The sequence below is a fragment of the Pyrus communis genome, chromosome 8 (assembly GCF_041283825.1).
Source record: "Pyrus communis isolate YQ-2024b chromosome 8, ASM4128382v1, whole genome shotgun sequence".
In the NCBI taxonomy this organism is placed as follows: domain Eukaryota; kingdom Viridiplantae; phylum Streptophyta; class Magnoliopsida; order Rosales; family Rosaceae; genus Pyrus; species Pyrus communis.
The window spans coordinates 2,386,897-2,404,828 of NC_142572.1; the positions used below are offsets into that span (position 1 = coordinate 2,386,897).

General features: G+C 38.4%; 2 protein-coding genes and 1 pseudogene across 3 annotated transcripts; 2 read left to right on the forward strand and 1 right to left on the reverse strand.

Annotated features, from left to right (window-relative positions):
• Positions 1-905: 905 nt before the first annotated feature.
• LOC137718437 (Pentatricopeptide repeat (PPR) superfamily protein) lies at positions 906-2,957 on the reverse strand. Its single transcript, XM_068457987.2, has one exon. The coding sequence runs from the start codon at positions 2,705-2,707 to the stop codon at positions 1,193-1,195; it is 1,515 nt and encodes a 504-aa protein (XP_068314088.2). The 5' UTR covers positions 2,708-2,957; the 3' UTR covers positions 906-1,192.
• Positions 2,958-4,696: 1,739 nt separating this feature from the next.
• LOC137717190 (putative 12-oxophytodienoate reductase 11) lies at positions 4,697-7,765 on the forward strand (annotated as a pseudogene). The gene is made up of 5 exons (XR_015965687.1): positions 4,697-4,866; positions 5,638-5,767; positions 5,866-5,998; positions 6,293-6,419; positions 6,718-7,765. The product of XR_015965687.1 is annotated as a putative 12-oxophytodienoate reductase 11 (transcript).
• A 3,963-nt stretch (positions 7,766-11,728) lies between these two features.
• LOC137717989 (12-oxophytodienoate reductase 2) lies at positions 11,729-17,080 on the forward strand. Its single transcript, XM_088699264.1, has 9 exons — positions 11,729-11,922; positions 12,024-12,093; positions 12,663-12,725; positions 13,407-13,476; positions 14,953-15,089; positions 15,525-15,665; positions 15,775-15,905; positions 15,994-16,170; positions 16,325-17,080. The coding sequence occupies exons 5-9, from the start codon at positions 15,013-15,015 to the stop codon at positions 16,915-16,917; spliced, it is 1,119 nt and encodes a 372-aa protein (XP_088555390.1). The 5' UTR covers positions 11,729-11,922; positions 12,024-12,093; positions 12,663-12,725; positions 13,407-13,476; positions 14,953-15,012; the 3' UTR covers positions 16,918-17,080.
• The last annotated feature ends 852 nt before the right edge of the window (positions 17,081-17,932 follow it).

A 17,932-nucleotide genomic window follows, 5' to 3' on the forward strand; every position in this document is an offset into this window, starting at 1 on the left:
TCCATTTTCTCTACGACTTACAGTACTTCTAAGTTCTAACAGCTAGTGTCATAAGAACTTAACATATTTACTGCAAATTTTCAATTTTTTAATAAGATCATGGACCAAAATATAGACAATGAAAGAAAGAAACCAGTACCCAATTAAATATTTACATAGATCATCCCCTAATTGACAGAATTGAAATTTAAGGAGTGAATGATGGAAAAATTTAAAATCAACAGCAAACCCTTAAAACCGATGAATGCTGCTAGCCTAATGAGTGCAACTGTGCAACAGCCCAAAAAAAACATCAGAACAGAACCGAACCAGCAATAATATCAAATCCTCACCTGTCTGGACAAACGTAGTCCAAAGATTTATTAATATTCAGTGAAATGTTGCAACTTGAACCGCTCGGCCTTGATCAACTTCAACTTCAGAATGCAGCAGCCAAACTCAAAATTAAACCAATTCATAACCATCTGGAGCTACTCCAGTTTGATAAGAAATCATTACCTACATCATTTAATCCATCTCCTCCACCGCCCAAGCTTTTTATGCATCATCTTCATCGTAAACAGTAATAGGATTCTCTTCAACCTTGCGTCCTTGTAATGATATGGGTCACGATTTTGCCAGAGAAATGGTCGTATGCCCATCGCAAAAGAAAGAGAGCAGTTTTCGGCCTTTTTTAGGCTTGAAAGAAAAGATGTTTTGGTGGTCCTGGGTTGTATCTGTGGCATATATATTTTAAGGACTTGTTTGCATTTGGCTAAAAACCAAGTTATATATATCCAGATGCGGATTTATTATATCCTACGTTGCACCTCTGTAAAAACCAATTCTCTATTGGATGAAAGGGCTTATTTTTCAGACAGGTAACATTGTGCGCGCTACAAAGTAAGAAAATTGCAGCACAAACAGGCTATAAACTGGCAACTTTACTCCTTTCAGACAAAAAAAACCCTTCACAATCCACCTTCTGCGTACAGTAGCTAATGTATAACAGACACTACACAAATGTACCTGGACAAGGCCCAAGCAAACAAAAAAGTACGAATGCCTAATCCATATTCTTAGCCCTTGTTACTTCCCAGGGCAAGCCTCTGTATACCAATCATGTAAAGCACTTTTTTTGATATATCAATCAGAAACATTTCTGCATCAATATAACACCGAACCCAAATCATGATTAGTTACCCACATACTTTTATATTGGATGTGATTGTAAACGCGAAGTATTCATTGAGCTCTTTGAATTCTCAGGAAGATGGATTGAAGCACCAAACACTGCCATTTTCTCGGTCAAGTTCTTGAGGGCCTCATGCTTGTTTGCCAGTTCCATAAGCACCTTGATCCTTCTGAAGGAAACGCTACTAGGCTTTTGCCCCTTTTCTACCATCTGCAAGAAGCACCTCTCTGCTTCCACTAGTTTTCCCAAATCACAAAGCAAATCAAACAGCACATCAGATACCAATATATAAGAACCGAAACCCTTCTCAATCATATCATTCCACAGCCGCAATGCCATATCCACCTTTTCCTGTCTCCGAAACAACCTGATCAGGAACATACAAGACTGTGTACTTGGTAAGCACCCAGCATGCATCATTCTCCCATACAAACTCCAAGAGCTTTGTAAGTCATTTGACCAGAAGAAAACCCTGAAGAACAAATTGTAAGTAGTTGCATTCGGACTCAAACCCTTACTCGCCATTGCATCCATCAATCCATAAGCATCGCCAAGCCTCTTCGCGATGCAAAAATTCCTAATGGCCGCATTGTATGCAGCAGCATCTGGGTAGCACCCATACTCCGTCATCTCCTTCAATATATCTCTGGCTTTATCTGGCTGACCAACCAACCCCAATCCACCAATGATACTAGTATAGGTGATCACATCAGGTGATATATCCCGTTCTCGCATTTCCTCTACAATCTTAAACGCCTTGTCTACTTCTCTATTCTTACAATAAACATCAACCAAACAATTGTAGGAAACGACATCAGGTTTCACACCCATCTCCCTCATCTCCTCAAAGAACCCCTCAGCTTCCTCGGATGTCTTCCACCCGGACAGCAATATATTGAAAGTCTGCAAATTCGGCTTAAAATTATGCTTGAGACTGTGATACACATTCCTAGCATCCGCCATACTCTTCTCCTGACAAAGAGTCCTCAACAAGGAATTGAAACACATTGTATCGAATTCAGGCACGAGCTTCTTGAACTTCCTAAAAGACTCAACGGTTTGCCTAACGGAGCAAACCTTAGCGATTCTAGCTAAAACAACCATTACAGTGCGCGGGGTTATCAAATTTCGATCCTTATACTTAGTGTCAACTAAGACCTCCCAAGTTTTGTCGAACATTCGACTTCGTCCTAGAATGTAAAGCATTGTGTCCAAGGAAAACTGAGTGTGGTAAAACCCTCTTCTGTTGCCGGTGTAATTGAAAAATTCCAATGCCTGTGAAGGGTTTCCATGGCTGAACCGAACCCGTTTGAGAACCTTATCAATCAAATCATTGGAGAGAAAAACCCCACTCGAATTCAATGCCTGTTTCAAGTTTTTGGAGCCAGTGGGGCAACTGAGTATGCGATAAACGGTCTCGACGTCGGCGGCGGTGGTTGAGCTGCCGCTTTCAGAGCAGAGAGAGCGAGAGAGAGACAAGACTAAAGGTGGGTACTTTCGGTTTTGCGAGGAGACGTACCTGAATAATGCCATCGTTCGACTTCCCTTGAAACGGCGCTGAACTGATTCAACCACCCACCCCCCACATCCGCGAGGAAGACGACTGAGCTAGCAGAATGTCGAGCTGTGTATGCTGGAAAGGAAGAGAAGCTCACCCTCATGGAATCATTTATATGAAGGTTGTAAACGGAAGTCGGACAGGGAAGAGATGGAGAAAATGATACAAATCAGACGGAACAGAGACGCAGTGAGAGGGAAAAGGGTTTGCGTTCTGGACCTGGGCGCGCGGGGCTACAGTGATGGGCTTCTATATGGGGGTTCCTTTAACACACGTCAGATTCATCCGACGGTCTAAGTTTGTTCACGTTATTCAGGTTGGTAAAGGTTAGGAATAAATCAAACTCATATTGTATTCAATTGAGTTTATGCCTTGGTCCAATTACCTTTTGATTTCGATCTCTTTTTTTGTAGAAACTGGGTCACTCTCTCAACAGCACAGAACTCTGCATCTGATGTTACTTTCGACTGGGATACGAAGATTGAAGTCCCGAGAGCATTCATAATTAGAAATGAGTATCATAGTGAGTTCTACTTGAAATCTGTCATACGTAAAGATGTTCTTGACACGAGTCTATTTTGCAATTCATGAATCTACCATGCTAAAATGTACAAATGACCGTGTTTTCTTTGCTAATAGGGTAAACAAATTGTGGGACGAAAGTTTGCAGTTCTAACTTCAAATCCAATTTAAGAATCACTGTAAATTTTCTCAACGACCTACTCATTTAGTTGTATCTTATGCGAAAAATACTAAATGACCGTCATTTCAATTGCTTGCTAGTTCGCGATAATTAGTGCAAAGAGTAGCAAATTGATTCATGTACTTTGTGCAGACATATCTTTTAGGTAATACATCACGGCCACTAAAGAAATTTAGAGAAGAAGAGCTCGATAACTTGAGAGGAGGTAAGAGAGCTCAAGGAATGGGACATGGTCCTCCAACTCTCTCTCTCTCTATCTCTCTCTCCCTCTTTCTCTCTCTCTCTCAAAAGAGTCTTGCTTGCCAAGCACCACATGAATTCCTAATCACATCACCAACTCTAGTAAAATTAAGTGGTCCTTTCCTACACCCATCCACATTCAGTTTAAGCCAATGATCTGGAGGGGGATCCCAATGGAGGAAGGAAAGTAAGAGTTCTGGAGGTTTGTTGAGTAGTAGCCAAATTAACCTGAAGCTATTCACAACCAGTAGCGCATAATAAAAGCTTTGGGGTTGCTTGGAATAACAAAATCTCGATAAAAAATACTCTTATTTCGCCAATGCCAAATAAACCAACATGATAGCAAGCACCAACTGCATTTCGAAAATCACGAATAACAATTTTTTATGTCATGTTCTTACGGATCAAAATAGAGAAGTCTATGGGTCCATAAAAAAGAGGGACGAATAGGCTTTGCCATGCCTTATAAGCAACAGCGCAATCCCTAAAAATATGGGTCCAAATCATAGCATCGTTCTGCAACGTTCTCTAAGCATTCTTTGCAAGAAGAGCCGAGTTCAACGTTTGCATTTGTGACTAGTAACTTAACAGTTTGCATGACATAAACTGGCATAGATGACGTGACGGATTGAATCAAAGTAGTTCTACCAGCTAAGGAGCGCAAATGAGTTTTTCTATAATTAAAGAAGAAAAATATAGTTATGATGAGTATTTTAGAATGCTAATAACAATTCCATTTTAATAACCTGCACAATTTCATTAATTAATTGAAAAATATAATTCATCTATTTATGTATGATCTTAAAAACTAAACGATCAAATCATCTATTTGCTGAGATATTAACCTAATCAATAATCGATTCAAATCCTCACGTTTCCGTTATAAAAAAGCTAACGTCCAAATGGACATGTGGTAGGATTCCACCCATATTCCACGTAAGTTCTTTTCCACCACCACTTCCACTCCATAAAAGGAGAAGGGCGATGTGGGACGGTCTGATATTTTTGGAGGGGAGTTGCAGGGCTGACTTTTAAGCCCCTACTGAGTCTTTGTATTCATTCATTCCAGAATCCAGTAAAAAGGGCCAAGTGCAAGATCAGGCGGCACTTGAATTCTGATGTTTGCTGCTCAACCAGCACCTCCCACAATTCCTCTCCTTACTCCCTACAAATAGGGAAACTTTCTCATAGGTACCTAGAACTTTCCAAATCGTATTTGTTTATTTTTCTAAATTTCTATGTCGGGCTTCTTATGATAGTTTGGACCTACCGTTTTATTTTATTTAATTCAAACGATAATTTAATTTAATGTAAATTATGAGCGGAAGATCTGAACTTGAGTACAAAGAGTAACTAGCCAATTTGGCTACACCGGATCTACAGATGGCTATTGGCTAACAAGAAGTAAAAAAAAGATGAAATTACTAATTACCTATAATCAAGTTTAGTGCACACTGTGTAGTTTATTCATGGATATGTTTTCCAACTATGATTTACAAGTAAAAAGAATGATTTCTTGCAGGGAAGGAGCCAAACCGTATTCTTGTAACTATAGCTTTGTTTATAAAATAATACAAATTTTACACACTAAAATAAACACAAAAGAGTTTAAGTAACTTCATTAATTAATTAATTGTTGATATAAAATAGTATAAATTCAAATAGTTTACAATTCGGCTTTTGATTTCACATATTTTCCTTCGTTTTTCTTAATTCCTTCTTTCTCCTTCGTTTCTCCTTTTTAACTAAGAAACAAAAACTAAAAGGCGAAACTGTTACCAAACGAGCGTTAGCAAACTATGTTTGTTGCTTGTGTTTATGGTTCATTATTTGGTTTTCTTCTTTAGAATTGTGTTCTCACCGTTAGCATACGGTAAACGGATAAAGTTCCCCAGTCACATTCTGGCTTGCATTACTTTGTATGATTGACAATTTTGTTATTCCTTGCCAAAATTGTTTCAGCACCATTGACCAGACAGAGATCATACAACAATGTTGCTCAACCACATGCTATCTGATATTACTCTCAGAGAACGTCGAACGGGGGTCTTCTCATAGCTGAAGCCACTGCAGTTTCCAACACAGCTCTAGGGTAATTTAACAAGAGTAGCTTTATAGACTAACATACATTTGGGGGTGCTTCTTTCGTTTCAAAGTTTGACGACATTCTTGTTTCTTTAATATTCGAAGGTACCCGCGAACACACCTGGTATATGGACAAGGGAGCAAGTTGAAGCATGGAGACCCATTGTTGACGCTGTTCATGCCAAAGGTGGCGTTTTCTTCTGCCAGATTTGGCATGCTGGGAGGGTTTCTAATACCGGTGCGTTTCTCACTTTTACGGTTTTACCATGGAATGCTTTGTCAACATGAGTGAATAATTAATAAACCGTTGACGAAGTTTGATGTATAACATAATGGTGTACGCATCAGAACGAGCGAGTGATTATCCTGACACTTCTCTGCTTATATTTTTTTTTTCTTTGAAAAAGTGGTGCTACTCTTAATTGTATAATAATTCGCAACAAGGGATTCCAAGTCGAAAGAGTATGCTGCTGTGGATGCTGGTTACTTTCTTTAGACTTCAAGTTGTGATTCTATCTCTCCTTGTTTACAGGTTATCAACCAAATGGGCAAGCTCCAATATGTTTCTGAATTCACACCTCCAGGACTATTAAGGACCGATGAAATTGCACAAGTTGTCAATGATTTTAGACTTGCTGCGAAGAATTCTATTGAAGCTGGTAATTTGTCTTCGCGTTTAATAAGAAATAGATTTTACAACAACTCAATTTGCTTCAAACTTATGCAAAACAAACCATATTTGATCAGAGAAATGTAGTAAGATATGGGAGGGGGATTCAAATTTCAAACTCTGGCCTTCAGGATGGAGTAAAAAGCTCACTGCCATCAGAGCTGCAAGCCCCCTCACACCTGTTCTTTGAACTGCATGTTAACTAACCATTATTTACTTGGGAACTCAGCGACAATGCTTAAGATTCTAATACCATTGGTATGCTGAAATTGTTATCTGCTATATAGGCTTCGATGGAGTTGAAATTCATGGGGCGCATGGCTACCTTCTTGATCAGTTCATGAAGGATCATGTGAATGATCGAACAGACCAATATGGTGGATCTCTAGAAAATTGTTGCCGCTTTCCACTGGAAGTTGTTGAAGATATTGTTAACGAAATAGGAGCAGATAAAGTTGGAATTAGATTATCTCCATTTGCGGACTATATGGACTCAGGGGATTCAAATCCAAAAGAATTAGGCCTCCATATGGCCAATGCCTTGAACAAATATGGAATGGCGTACTGCCACATGGTTGAGCCGAGAATGAAGACGGTTGGAGAAAAATAGGAAACCCCCGACAGTCTTCTTCCCATGAGAAAGGCTTTCCGCGGTACCTTCATTGCTGCGGGTGGTTACGACAGGGAAGATGGGAACAATGCTGTGGCCGAGGGTCGTGCAGATCTTATTGCTTATGGTCGTATTTTCTTGGCGAATCCAGACTTACCAAAGAGATTTGAGCTTAACGCTCCTCTAAACAAGTACAAAAGAGAGACATTCTACATATCTGATCCGGTCGTCGGTTACACTGATTATCCATTTCTTGAAGCCACTACTTAAGTTTACCGCAAAGCTTGAACGCTAGAGCTCGCTTGGTACACCGGATCTGTCTGTACTATTACAGTTGGATTGTTTTTATTGTGTTGTCCAAGGTTTGGGAGGGTTCCGGAACAAAGGGGCTGGAAAAGTTTTACTCTTTGTTCATTGTTGTACCCTACACAATAGGGGTTGGTTTAAAAAACTGAAAAACCGAACCAAATGCAGAACTAAACCGTAAAAAACCGAACCGAATCAAAATTGGTTGGTTCGGTTTTGGTGGTTCAGATAGGTATATATGCGCTGGTATAGATCAGCTGACCAAGTTTGGATTTAGACCTTGGATTGTATGCAGGTCTTCCCTCCTAGAATAAAATGTTTGTTGTTGGATTGAATTAAATGTAGCCAGTAAGTCAGAGAATGGTTTTAAATGTTTACCTTCTTCTTGGATTGGTTTCAGATTCATTTGAAAAAATAAATTTCAAATAAAAGCAATTGAACCGAACTCATATCGAACTAGAAAAGCCAATCAAAATTAACCAAACCAAATAAATATCGGAAAAAAAAAAAAAAAAAAACCTAACTGAACAAAATAGTAATTTCAATTTGGTTTTCGGTTTTGACAAAAAAAAGGAAACCGATTAGAACCGAACCCACCCTTAGTATACATGGGCCGAATGAACTGCAGTTAAAATGTTATTAACATATGTGAAAAAATAAACTATTCTTATCCCTATATAAAGTACAACCAATTGATCTTAGTTGTTCCTATTGTTCTTAAGATGTTGAAGCCATTTGACCGTACTTTTCATCCTCTGAGGATTAGAAACGATGGTACATTTTTTGAGCACGTGAAATACTTATTTAATGTATGATGCCATTATAACTATGTCTTAGTTGCAAGAGAGATTCTCTTATTTAAAAGGGAAATGAAACAAACGTACCCCTCCTTTTTTTATCAAAAACCTTATCCCCCTAATCCTATCAATTTGAGAGGGATTATAGAAGTTCCCTTAATATACTATACTGCATAATAATCAACAATCAAGGACAAAAATATGTATATAGAAATAAACTTGAATAATAAACAATAAATTGCAACAAAGTATATTAGCATAGTATGAATAAAAAGAAACTATGTTAAACGGATAAAACAGCATCGGAAAACTTGACTTTGTGGTCCTCGGAAAACTTGACTTTGTGGTCCTCGGAAAACTTGACTTCTAACGAGGTTCTCAGAATTCTTCGAAAGGATGAGTTCTTTTAAAGCCCAAATTTGCTCTTCATAGTCCATCTTCCCAATCACTCCGTAAGAAGGATTAAGTATTATAAAGTGTCAGAAACTACTGATGGTGAGCAACGTGGGATAGTGAGATAGAATGAGATTTCTACTCAAAAACTCCAACATACTACCCATCTTCTACTTTTGAAGTTTGATATCTATTTTTTTATATATTTTTTTCTTCAACATGCTCTGGATATAATGAGGTTTCTATTCCAAACCAATCATAGACACCGAACCATGCATATGTAATTTTATTTATTTAAAAAAATCCTAGCCTAATTTAAAAGCCTTTTTCACATGTAAGTTGCCCATGATCAAACACTTTAAAAGTGAAGAATAATACTAGAAAGACTAATTTGTAGACAAATAATATGTTACTAATAAGAATAAATACGTTTATCAATGACTTAAGTCAAAATTCAATTATCAACTTTCATATTGCTTAATTTATAAAATTTAGCCTACAAACCGTACTCATTTAAAAAAGAACAACTTATTCAAACTACTCTTATATTTGTCTAGACGTGATCTAGGTCAATGATGTGGAATCAACTTTTATAAGCCAATTTTATTACGGCATAAATGTTGTGACTTTATATGAAAAAGACCCCAAATTATATAGGATTACGTTTTTTTGGTGTATAACTCCCCACGTGATTACAAACTTCACCAAAACCATCCATCATTGGTCTAGATAAACATTCTGCCATATCTATCCTACCACCAAAGCCAAGTGTTACCCTTTAATAATTTTCTTTAGGGTAAAAAACTGTTTACCATCCTCATATTTTGTGGTTTTCAACATTTAGTACATCAAGTTTTTTTCGTCTCTGAGTCATACCTAAAGTGTAAATTTTGGGACAGTCTCATATATCCGTTAGTCAAACTGTTAAGTCTTCCGTTACCTGATGACATGGCACCAATGTGGATAATGATTAGGCGCTACGTGTCAATAAGGGTCTCACGTGGATATTAAAAAAAATAATAAAAAAAGAAAAAAGTTCTCCTCCACCCTTCACAGTGGACGAGCTTCTCCCTCTCCAACTCCTCGACCCACCCCTTCAGACGCCCCCACTCCTCCCTCTCCAACTTCCAGACCCACCTCTTCCTTTCCTCCACCCTCTTCACCTCCACTCCCTTCTCTCTCTCCCCCAGATCAATCTCCAAGTCCTCGAAACAGGAAAATGGAATCGGAGCAGTTAATCTCGGGGGCGGGTCCTACTACCTCCAAATGCGATCAGAGTCGGCGATGCCGCCCTCCTCCTTTCTCTGCAGTCTGTCGTCCTTCAAGCCCACTCAGATTTTCGAGGAGTTGCCGAGCACCACTATTGTCTCTGTCTTCCGTCCCAACGCCGGCAATACCAGCCCCTCACCACCACTTCCCAACCGGACCCATCTCCCTCCACTAATCCTCCATACATGACCCGGATCCCAACCAGATTCCCAATTCTAATTCTCCATCCACAAATCTTTCGAACCTTCCTCCACCTGCTTTGAGGACTGGGATGAAGGCGATATCGAATGCCCTTCAAGGACCCATCAAGTCCGACGACCTGCAATTCCAGATTTTTAATTTTTAAATTTTTTTTTTAAATTTTTTATACCAGATTGAGGTCAGGGTTAGGAATCAGAGGGATGGGTGGGAGAGCTCCGTGTGGACTGCAGAGGAGAGAATGGAGGGAGAAGGAGGGGAATGGGTGGGTGTGTCGAGGGGGGGGGGGGGGGGGGGGGGGAATGGGTGCAGGGAAAAGAAGGGAGGGAGAATGAGAGAGGGGGTCAGGAGGGATAGAGGGGGTGAACGCCAGAATAATTTTTTTTTTTAATTTTTAAATTTAAATTTTTTTTTTTTTTAATATCCACGTGGGATCCTTATTGACACGTGACACCCAGTCATTGTCCATGTGGGTGTCATGTCATCAGTTAATGGAAGACTTAACAGTTTGACTAACGAATCTATGAGACTGTCCCAAAATTTAGACTTTAGATATGATTCTGGAACGAAAAAAACTTGATATACTAAAGGTTGAAAATCACAAAATATAAGGATAGTAAACAGTTGCCCTAAAGAAAATTACGAAGGGGTAACACTTGGCTTTGGTGGTTGGATCGATATGGCAGAATGTTTATGATGGAGGGTTTTGGTGACGTTTGCAATCAGGTGGGGAGTTATACACCAAAAAAACGTAATCCTATATAATTTGGGATCTTTTTCATATAAAGTCACAACATTTATGCCGTAATCAAATTGGCTTATAAAAGTTGGTTCCACATCATTGACCTAGATCACGTCTAGACAAATATAAGAGTAGTTTGAATAAGTTGTTCTTTTTTAAATGAGTACGGTTTGTAGGCTAAATTTCATAAATTAAACAATATAGTAGTTTGAATAAGTTGTTCTTTTTTAAATGAGTACGGTTTGTAGGCTAAATTTCATAAATTAAACAATATGAAAGTTGATAATTGAATTTTAACTTAAGTCATTGATAAATGTGTTTATGTTTATTAGTAACACATTATTTGTCTACAAATTAGTCTTTCTGACATTACTTTTCACTTTTAAAGTGTTTGGTCATCGGCAACTTACATGTGAAAAAGGCTTTTAAATTAGGTTAGGTTTTTTTAAATACGACACAGTACAGAATACTCCAAAATTTTTGGCATTAGATATTTGAATAAAATTAAAAATATTAAAATTTTAATGGTTAAAAATTCTGAAGTATCTGATGTTTTGAAAATGACATCGTAGAATTTTTGTATATAAATGATATGGTATTTAATGTGATATAATAATTATTAAAGACAATAATATAGGAATAAAGATTGTAATTTTGTAAAAGATATGGGAGTATACTTGCTATTTAAAAATTTCATTAAATAAGCATTGATTACTATACTTTGAAGAAAAAAACACTTCTTTTAGAAGCATGGTAGATCATGTTTGTAACAACCCGTCCCGAAATTTACGTAAAAAAATGGGTATTTTTATATTTTCACTAAGTTTGGGGATACTTTCTTTTTTAAAATTGTTTTTGAGTCTTAATTGGTGAGCCCACCCCCTGTTTTGTTCGCCGGTTGCTTTCCCTTTCCCTTTTCTTTTATTTCTTCTGAAAAGTCTCTCTCTCTCCCTCACCCATTCTCTCTGTCTTTCTCTCCCTCCCTTCGAGCAGAACACACCCACACACACACACACACCCATGCCCACACCTATAGCTCTTTTCTAACCCCGTGGTTGTGTTTTGGACGTCAAATCACGAAGAAACCACCTCGGAGACATTTCCCAGTTTTCCGGCGAGCACCGCCCCTTTCGAGGCAATTTCCGGCCAAACCACGGAGAGTTGGCCGGCGTGCAAGGTATCAATCTCTTCGTCTCGCTGAGTACTACAACTTTCCTTCTTGTCTCACCCAGTTTCATTGAGTATTGAAGAAGTTATACTCATTTGAATCTTACCCAGTTTCCGACAGACACCCGTGGCTTCCAGGCTGTTTTCCGGCCAACTCCGGCCACGGTGACGGGAACCAAGGGTATATTTCGATTCCTTACCTTCGGGGCTTCAATTTGGTATATTGAATGACATGTTTTGGTTGAGTTTTGAGCTCCATCGGAGCTTGGGAATTCTCCGGCCGAGAACCGGCCTTCTCCTTCCTTGGAATCCGGCGAACCACCAAACCCAAGGCCTTTGGGCCTTTCTTGCCAAGCCCAACCCAACCCTTTTATTTTTATTTTTTTGTTTTGTTAATTTAAAGGCCTTTGGGCCATTTCCTTTAGGGCCTTCGGCCTGTTAGCCCTAAACCCATTAGACCAAACCCTTAGGCCCAAACCCGGATCCAACCCAAGTTCAAACCCTTTAACCCAACCCGGATCCAAGCCCAGACCCATTTGACCTGCTAACCCGGACCCGGTCAACAGTCAGTGTTGACTTTGACTCCGACCGGTCAACGGTCAACGTTGACTTTGACCGTTGACTTTTTAGGTTTTCGTGCGGGACCCTTCCTAGGCTAATTTCGACGTTCTGAACCTGTTTCCGATGTCCGCTTTCCTAAATTCAATCGTTTGAGTAGAGTTTGACTAAATGTACCATTTATGTGCTTAGGGGCGATTATCTGTGGCGTTTCCTTCTTCGCTAGATGGCGTGGCTTTTCGACGGCGAAGTACTGTGAGTGGACCCTTTCTAAAAATGCATGTTTTGATAGTATAAATGCATACATTAAATGCATGATTTGATGATTATGTTTTCTGAAACGTTTTACGAGATAACATGCTTACTGATGCTAGTTTGAATTATTACTATTTTTCCTATAACCCATGTTCTTATAGAATATCTGATGGATGACGATATGATATTTAGAACATGTTTAGAACACCTCTTTATAGTATAGATGATGCATGACTTTATACTATGAAGTTGACTTTCAATATATGTATGTTCACTAGTTTTATACTTACCTAGTGGTCCTTTCCGCTACGGGACGTAGGGATAGATCCGGTCCGACCCGAGCGACGATTTGGTGTTGGCATAGGGCCTGGAGTGTGTTTTCCTCTGACTGTTTACTCAGAGACGGGGAGCCGGCATGGGGCCTGAAGTGTATTTTCCTCTGACTGTCGGCTCAGGGACAGGAAGCCGGCATGGGGCCTGAAGAGTTATCGGACATTCACTGGTGTTTATTGTTTATGCGAATTATGATTTGAGACATTGCACGACATGCTAGGTTTCGGAAAACCTATGTTTATAATTATATATGTGTTTTCATAAAATCTGGGGATTAGTATGTTGATAACTGTTTTATTATATATATATCAACTTGGTCCACTCATGTTTGTTTTGCGCCCCCTTCAGGACTTAGAATCGAGGCATACAATCCCGACGTCCAGGCACTTCCGCATCGGCATCTTCAAGTCCTCTCGGTGTAGGACCCACTCCTTTGTTTCATTCAATTTTATATTATTTTCTTTTAGTGTTCTAGATTAGAGGTGTGCTCTGAACACAGTCCGTATTTGCATATTAATTATTCTTTTATATTTATAAACCTTATTTATCCTTTGTTTTCAGTATTTACACTTAATAAATGGCTTTCGTCACCCTCGGGTGTCGACCAGCACGTGCCTATCCTGGTATTCGGGGAATATCGAGGTCGGGGCGTGTCAATGTTTTTGCTTTTTTATGCTTTTCTACTATTATTAACAACAGTTTTTTTTTTTTTTTTTTTTTTTTTTTTTTACCGAACACATTTAGTGTTCCAAATTTTTTAATAAGCTACTTTTTTATAAAAGCATCACAATCCCAAACCAGCTCTTAGTACTACGATCTAGTGGTATTCCTCTTTTATTTGTAAGTGAGAGGTCTTAGGTTTGTGTCTCACCAAAGGCGAATTTAAACTAAATTATTGATAGCTCATTATAAGACTAAGCTCATTCCCTCCCTTTAGGCCATCTCCAACCCTTAGTTAAAACCTAAAATTTTTAGCCCATAAAGTTTAGCTTTTAACCGAGAAACAACTTTTCTGCTCCAACCATTATGGCCTAAAATTTTAGCCCCAAATTATTAAAGAATGAATTTATGCTTTTTTTTTTAAATAACTTTATTTAAAAAAAATTATGTAAACTATCTTAAATTAATTTTATGAACATTTTAACTTAAAATATTTAAATTCCGATAAATATTGAAAAATCACTAAATTGACATATAAAACTCATGAATACTATGGAAGAATATGAAACACATGATAGAAAAATTTGGAAATGGGAAGAAATGGTTTGGAAGATGATACAAAGAAAAATTGGGAGAATTGTAGGAGAAAAGTAAGTTTTGTGTGAATGTTTAAACAAATACATAAGTATTTATAGAATTTTTGGGTGAATTTTGAGTTAAATAATTTTTTTAAAATTATTTTAGCCATTGGATTCAATAAATATACAAAATATAAAACTAAAAATAAAAAATAAAAAATAAATAAAAAAGGAATATGGACCGTTGGATCAACCAACAACCTATTTGATTGTGGCCACAAGATCACATAAAGAGCCGTTAGGCTCATCACTTCCATTAGACAACCAAAAGACAAGCCCGAGTGGGTGGGCTAGGAAAGCTGAGCAGGCCTAGCGTGTACGGGCTTAGCGCGTATGGGCTGACGAGTCCAATTCACTCTCACATGTGGGAGCCACCATTAGTTTTGGGCTAAATTTTGGATGGTATTTGAGTTTTTTTTAAGTTCTAACACTTAACCCAATTTTAGCATAAGGGTTGGAAAGAAATGGAGGAAGAATAGAAGGGAAATTTTAGGACCTACTCTAAGAGTTGAAGTTGATATAAAAGTAGATAATATCATCTGTTAAAAGAAAAGAAAAAATCAACTGGTGATACGGGGTCTTCCATTCATTTGCAGCACAACCAAAAGCAAAAGCAAAAACCAAGTGCAAGACCAAGATTAGGTCTGACAACGGATATGTCTGCTCAACCAGCACCTCCCACAATTCCTCTCCTTACTCCCTACAAACTGGGAAACTTCGATCTTTCTCACAGGTATTTTCTCTTTTTCTTCTAAATTTGTATGTCGGGTTATTTTCTTGGTGGATGAATTTGCCATAGCATGGCACTCCTGCTTAAAGAAAGCCTAGCAGCGTTTGTGGAAATTCCCACTTGGCTAACAAGAAATAACTAAGAGCCGGTTCGATATCCCCCATATCGCTTTTAGTTTCGTATTTCACCTCTATCTCTAACTAGAACTAAAAACGAAATAGTAATCATACATGTCCTAATTTAGTTCGAGCGGTCATCGCTTTGTATAACAAGTTAACTGGTTGTTCATCAAATGAAGTTGTTTGTATGCATTTTGATCGTCGCAAAAACCTTCATATAGTCGCAAAAAGGCATCTTATAGTAAGTTGTTGGACTTGTGAATTGGCAATGTGTTGCAATCTGCATTCATACTTCATGATTTCTGTCCTAAATTTCCAGGATTGTTTTAGCACCGCTGACTAGACAGAGATCGTACAACAATGTTCCTCAGCCACATGCCATCTTATATTACTCGCAGAGAACGTCAAAAGGGGGTCTTCTCATAGCTGAAGCTGTTGAAGTTTCGGATACTGCTCGAGGGTGCGCAAACATATGATACATTTCGAGTAGTGCTATTGTCTGCTTTCTACATTAATATTTGCAACGTCTGATGGATGACACTTTTCTTTCCTTAATATCTGATCTGAAGGTATGTGGATATGCCTGGTATTTGGACAAGGGAGCAAGTCGAAGCATGGAAACCAGTTGTTGACGCTGTTCACACTAAAGGCGGTATCTTCTTCTGTCAGATTTGGCATGCCGGCAGGGTTTCAAATAGCGGTGCGTTTCTCCCTGCCCTTCACCTTCAATGATCCCACATATTGTGTTGTGTTCAGGTTGTGATTCTAACTCTCCTCTCTACTAACAGGTTTCCAGCCCAATGGGCAAGCTCCAATCTCTTGCACTGACAAGCCACTGACCCCCCAGCTACTGTCTAATGGTGTTGACGTTGCTGAATTCACACCTCCAAGGCGATTAGAGACAAATGAAATTCCACAAATTGTGAATGATTTTAGACTTGCTGCACGGAATGCTATCGAAGCTGGTAATCAATCTTTTATTTAAACATGAAATGGTAAAATTTGCATAAACTTCAAATTGGTTTAAGCTTAATCTGCTAAATGTAGTAAATTAAGGGAATACAAGAAGGTACTTGAAGAAATGCATGACGAAAATGCTTGTCTGATATGTATGTATAGGCTTTGACGGGGTTGAAATTCACGGGGCCAATGGCTACATTATTGATCAGTTTCTTAAAGACCAAGTGAACGATCGAACAGACCAATACGGTGGATCTCTAGAGAATCGTTGTCGATTTGCTCTGGAAATCGTTGAAGCTGTTGCTAATGAGATAGGAGCAGACAAAGTTGGACTTCGATTATCTCCATTTGCCGACTATATGGAGTCAGGGGATTCGAATCCTAACGCATTGGGCCTTTACATGGCGGAATCCTTGAACAAATACGGGATCCTGTACTGCCATGTGATTGAGCCAAGAATGAAGACACCGGGAGATATAAGTGAAAGCTCCGATAGTCTTGCGCCAATGAGAGAAGCATTCAAAGGTGCCTTCATCGCTGCAGGTGGTTACGAAAGGGAAGATGGGAACAAGGCCATTGCTGAGGGCCGTGCAGATCTTATTGCTTATGGTCGTTGGTTCTTGGCTAATCCGGATTTGCCAAAGAGATTTGAGCTTAACGCTCCTCTAAACAAGTACAATCGAGATACGTTCTACACATCTGATCCGGTAATTGGTTACACTGATTATCCATTTCTTGAAACCACGGTTTAAGTATCCAATTAAATGTGGAAGCTTGAACACTTGTACTTTTATACCTGTATACCTGCACTGATGTTCTTAAATGTTTATCCTGTTACATTGAACATTCTCAGTTGGTTAACTAGGTTTGGTGTATTATGACTCGGCAAAAATATACATGCTGTTTTATCAAGAACACGCAAAAATATACTTTAACAACAAAGTAAATTTAGAAACATGCATCAATCTCTTTAGACAAATCTAAATCCCACCCGATTTTTTTCCTGCAATGTAACAATAGCATTTGGTAATGTACATGGAATTTGTATATGTATACATATGCACTTACATTTTGAAACCTATTTACATTATAAACTAGTTTGACCATTTGAACTATTATCTCAGTTAAAACTAACCCTTTGAATTATTATTTTTTGGTAAATTAACTCCTTGAACTATTTAAATTAGCCAATTAACTCCTCACCGTCATATTCGATGAAATTTTATCCACTTTGCTGTTAAATATGGCACATGATTGTGAATGCAAATTTCCGCCGTCTCTTCCTTTGACAAAAAATGCACATGCAAAATAATAACACCTTTGATTATGGCCAAAGGCCTCACGTGCCCACGATGAATTTGGGGAAGCTTTAGCCGAAGAATCTCTAATGCCAAAGTTATAATTCTGAAAAGAATGTATTTAGGAGTTTGCGGGCAAATGACTTAGTATTTTAGTGGGATAAGAGGGGTATTTATAAGAGAGTGGTCGGCCCTTAGGGTGAGGAGTGGCGGCCTTTTATGGTGTATTTGGGTGATAATTGCAAGATATTATGCAAAATAATATCTTACAATTAACATGGCAAATATTCCTAATTTAAATAGAAAGTTTTGGGAGTTATCTTTTGAATAAAATCCATAAGGGATTGATAAAGAGCGATGAGAGGAATGTAAAATAAATTCCATATTGATCACCTTTGACTCTTTTTTGATTGAGTCGTTATTGTTCGTTGCATGCACTTAGGAATCTCGATGTACCTCGAGGTTAATC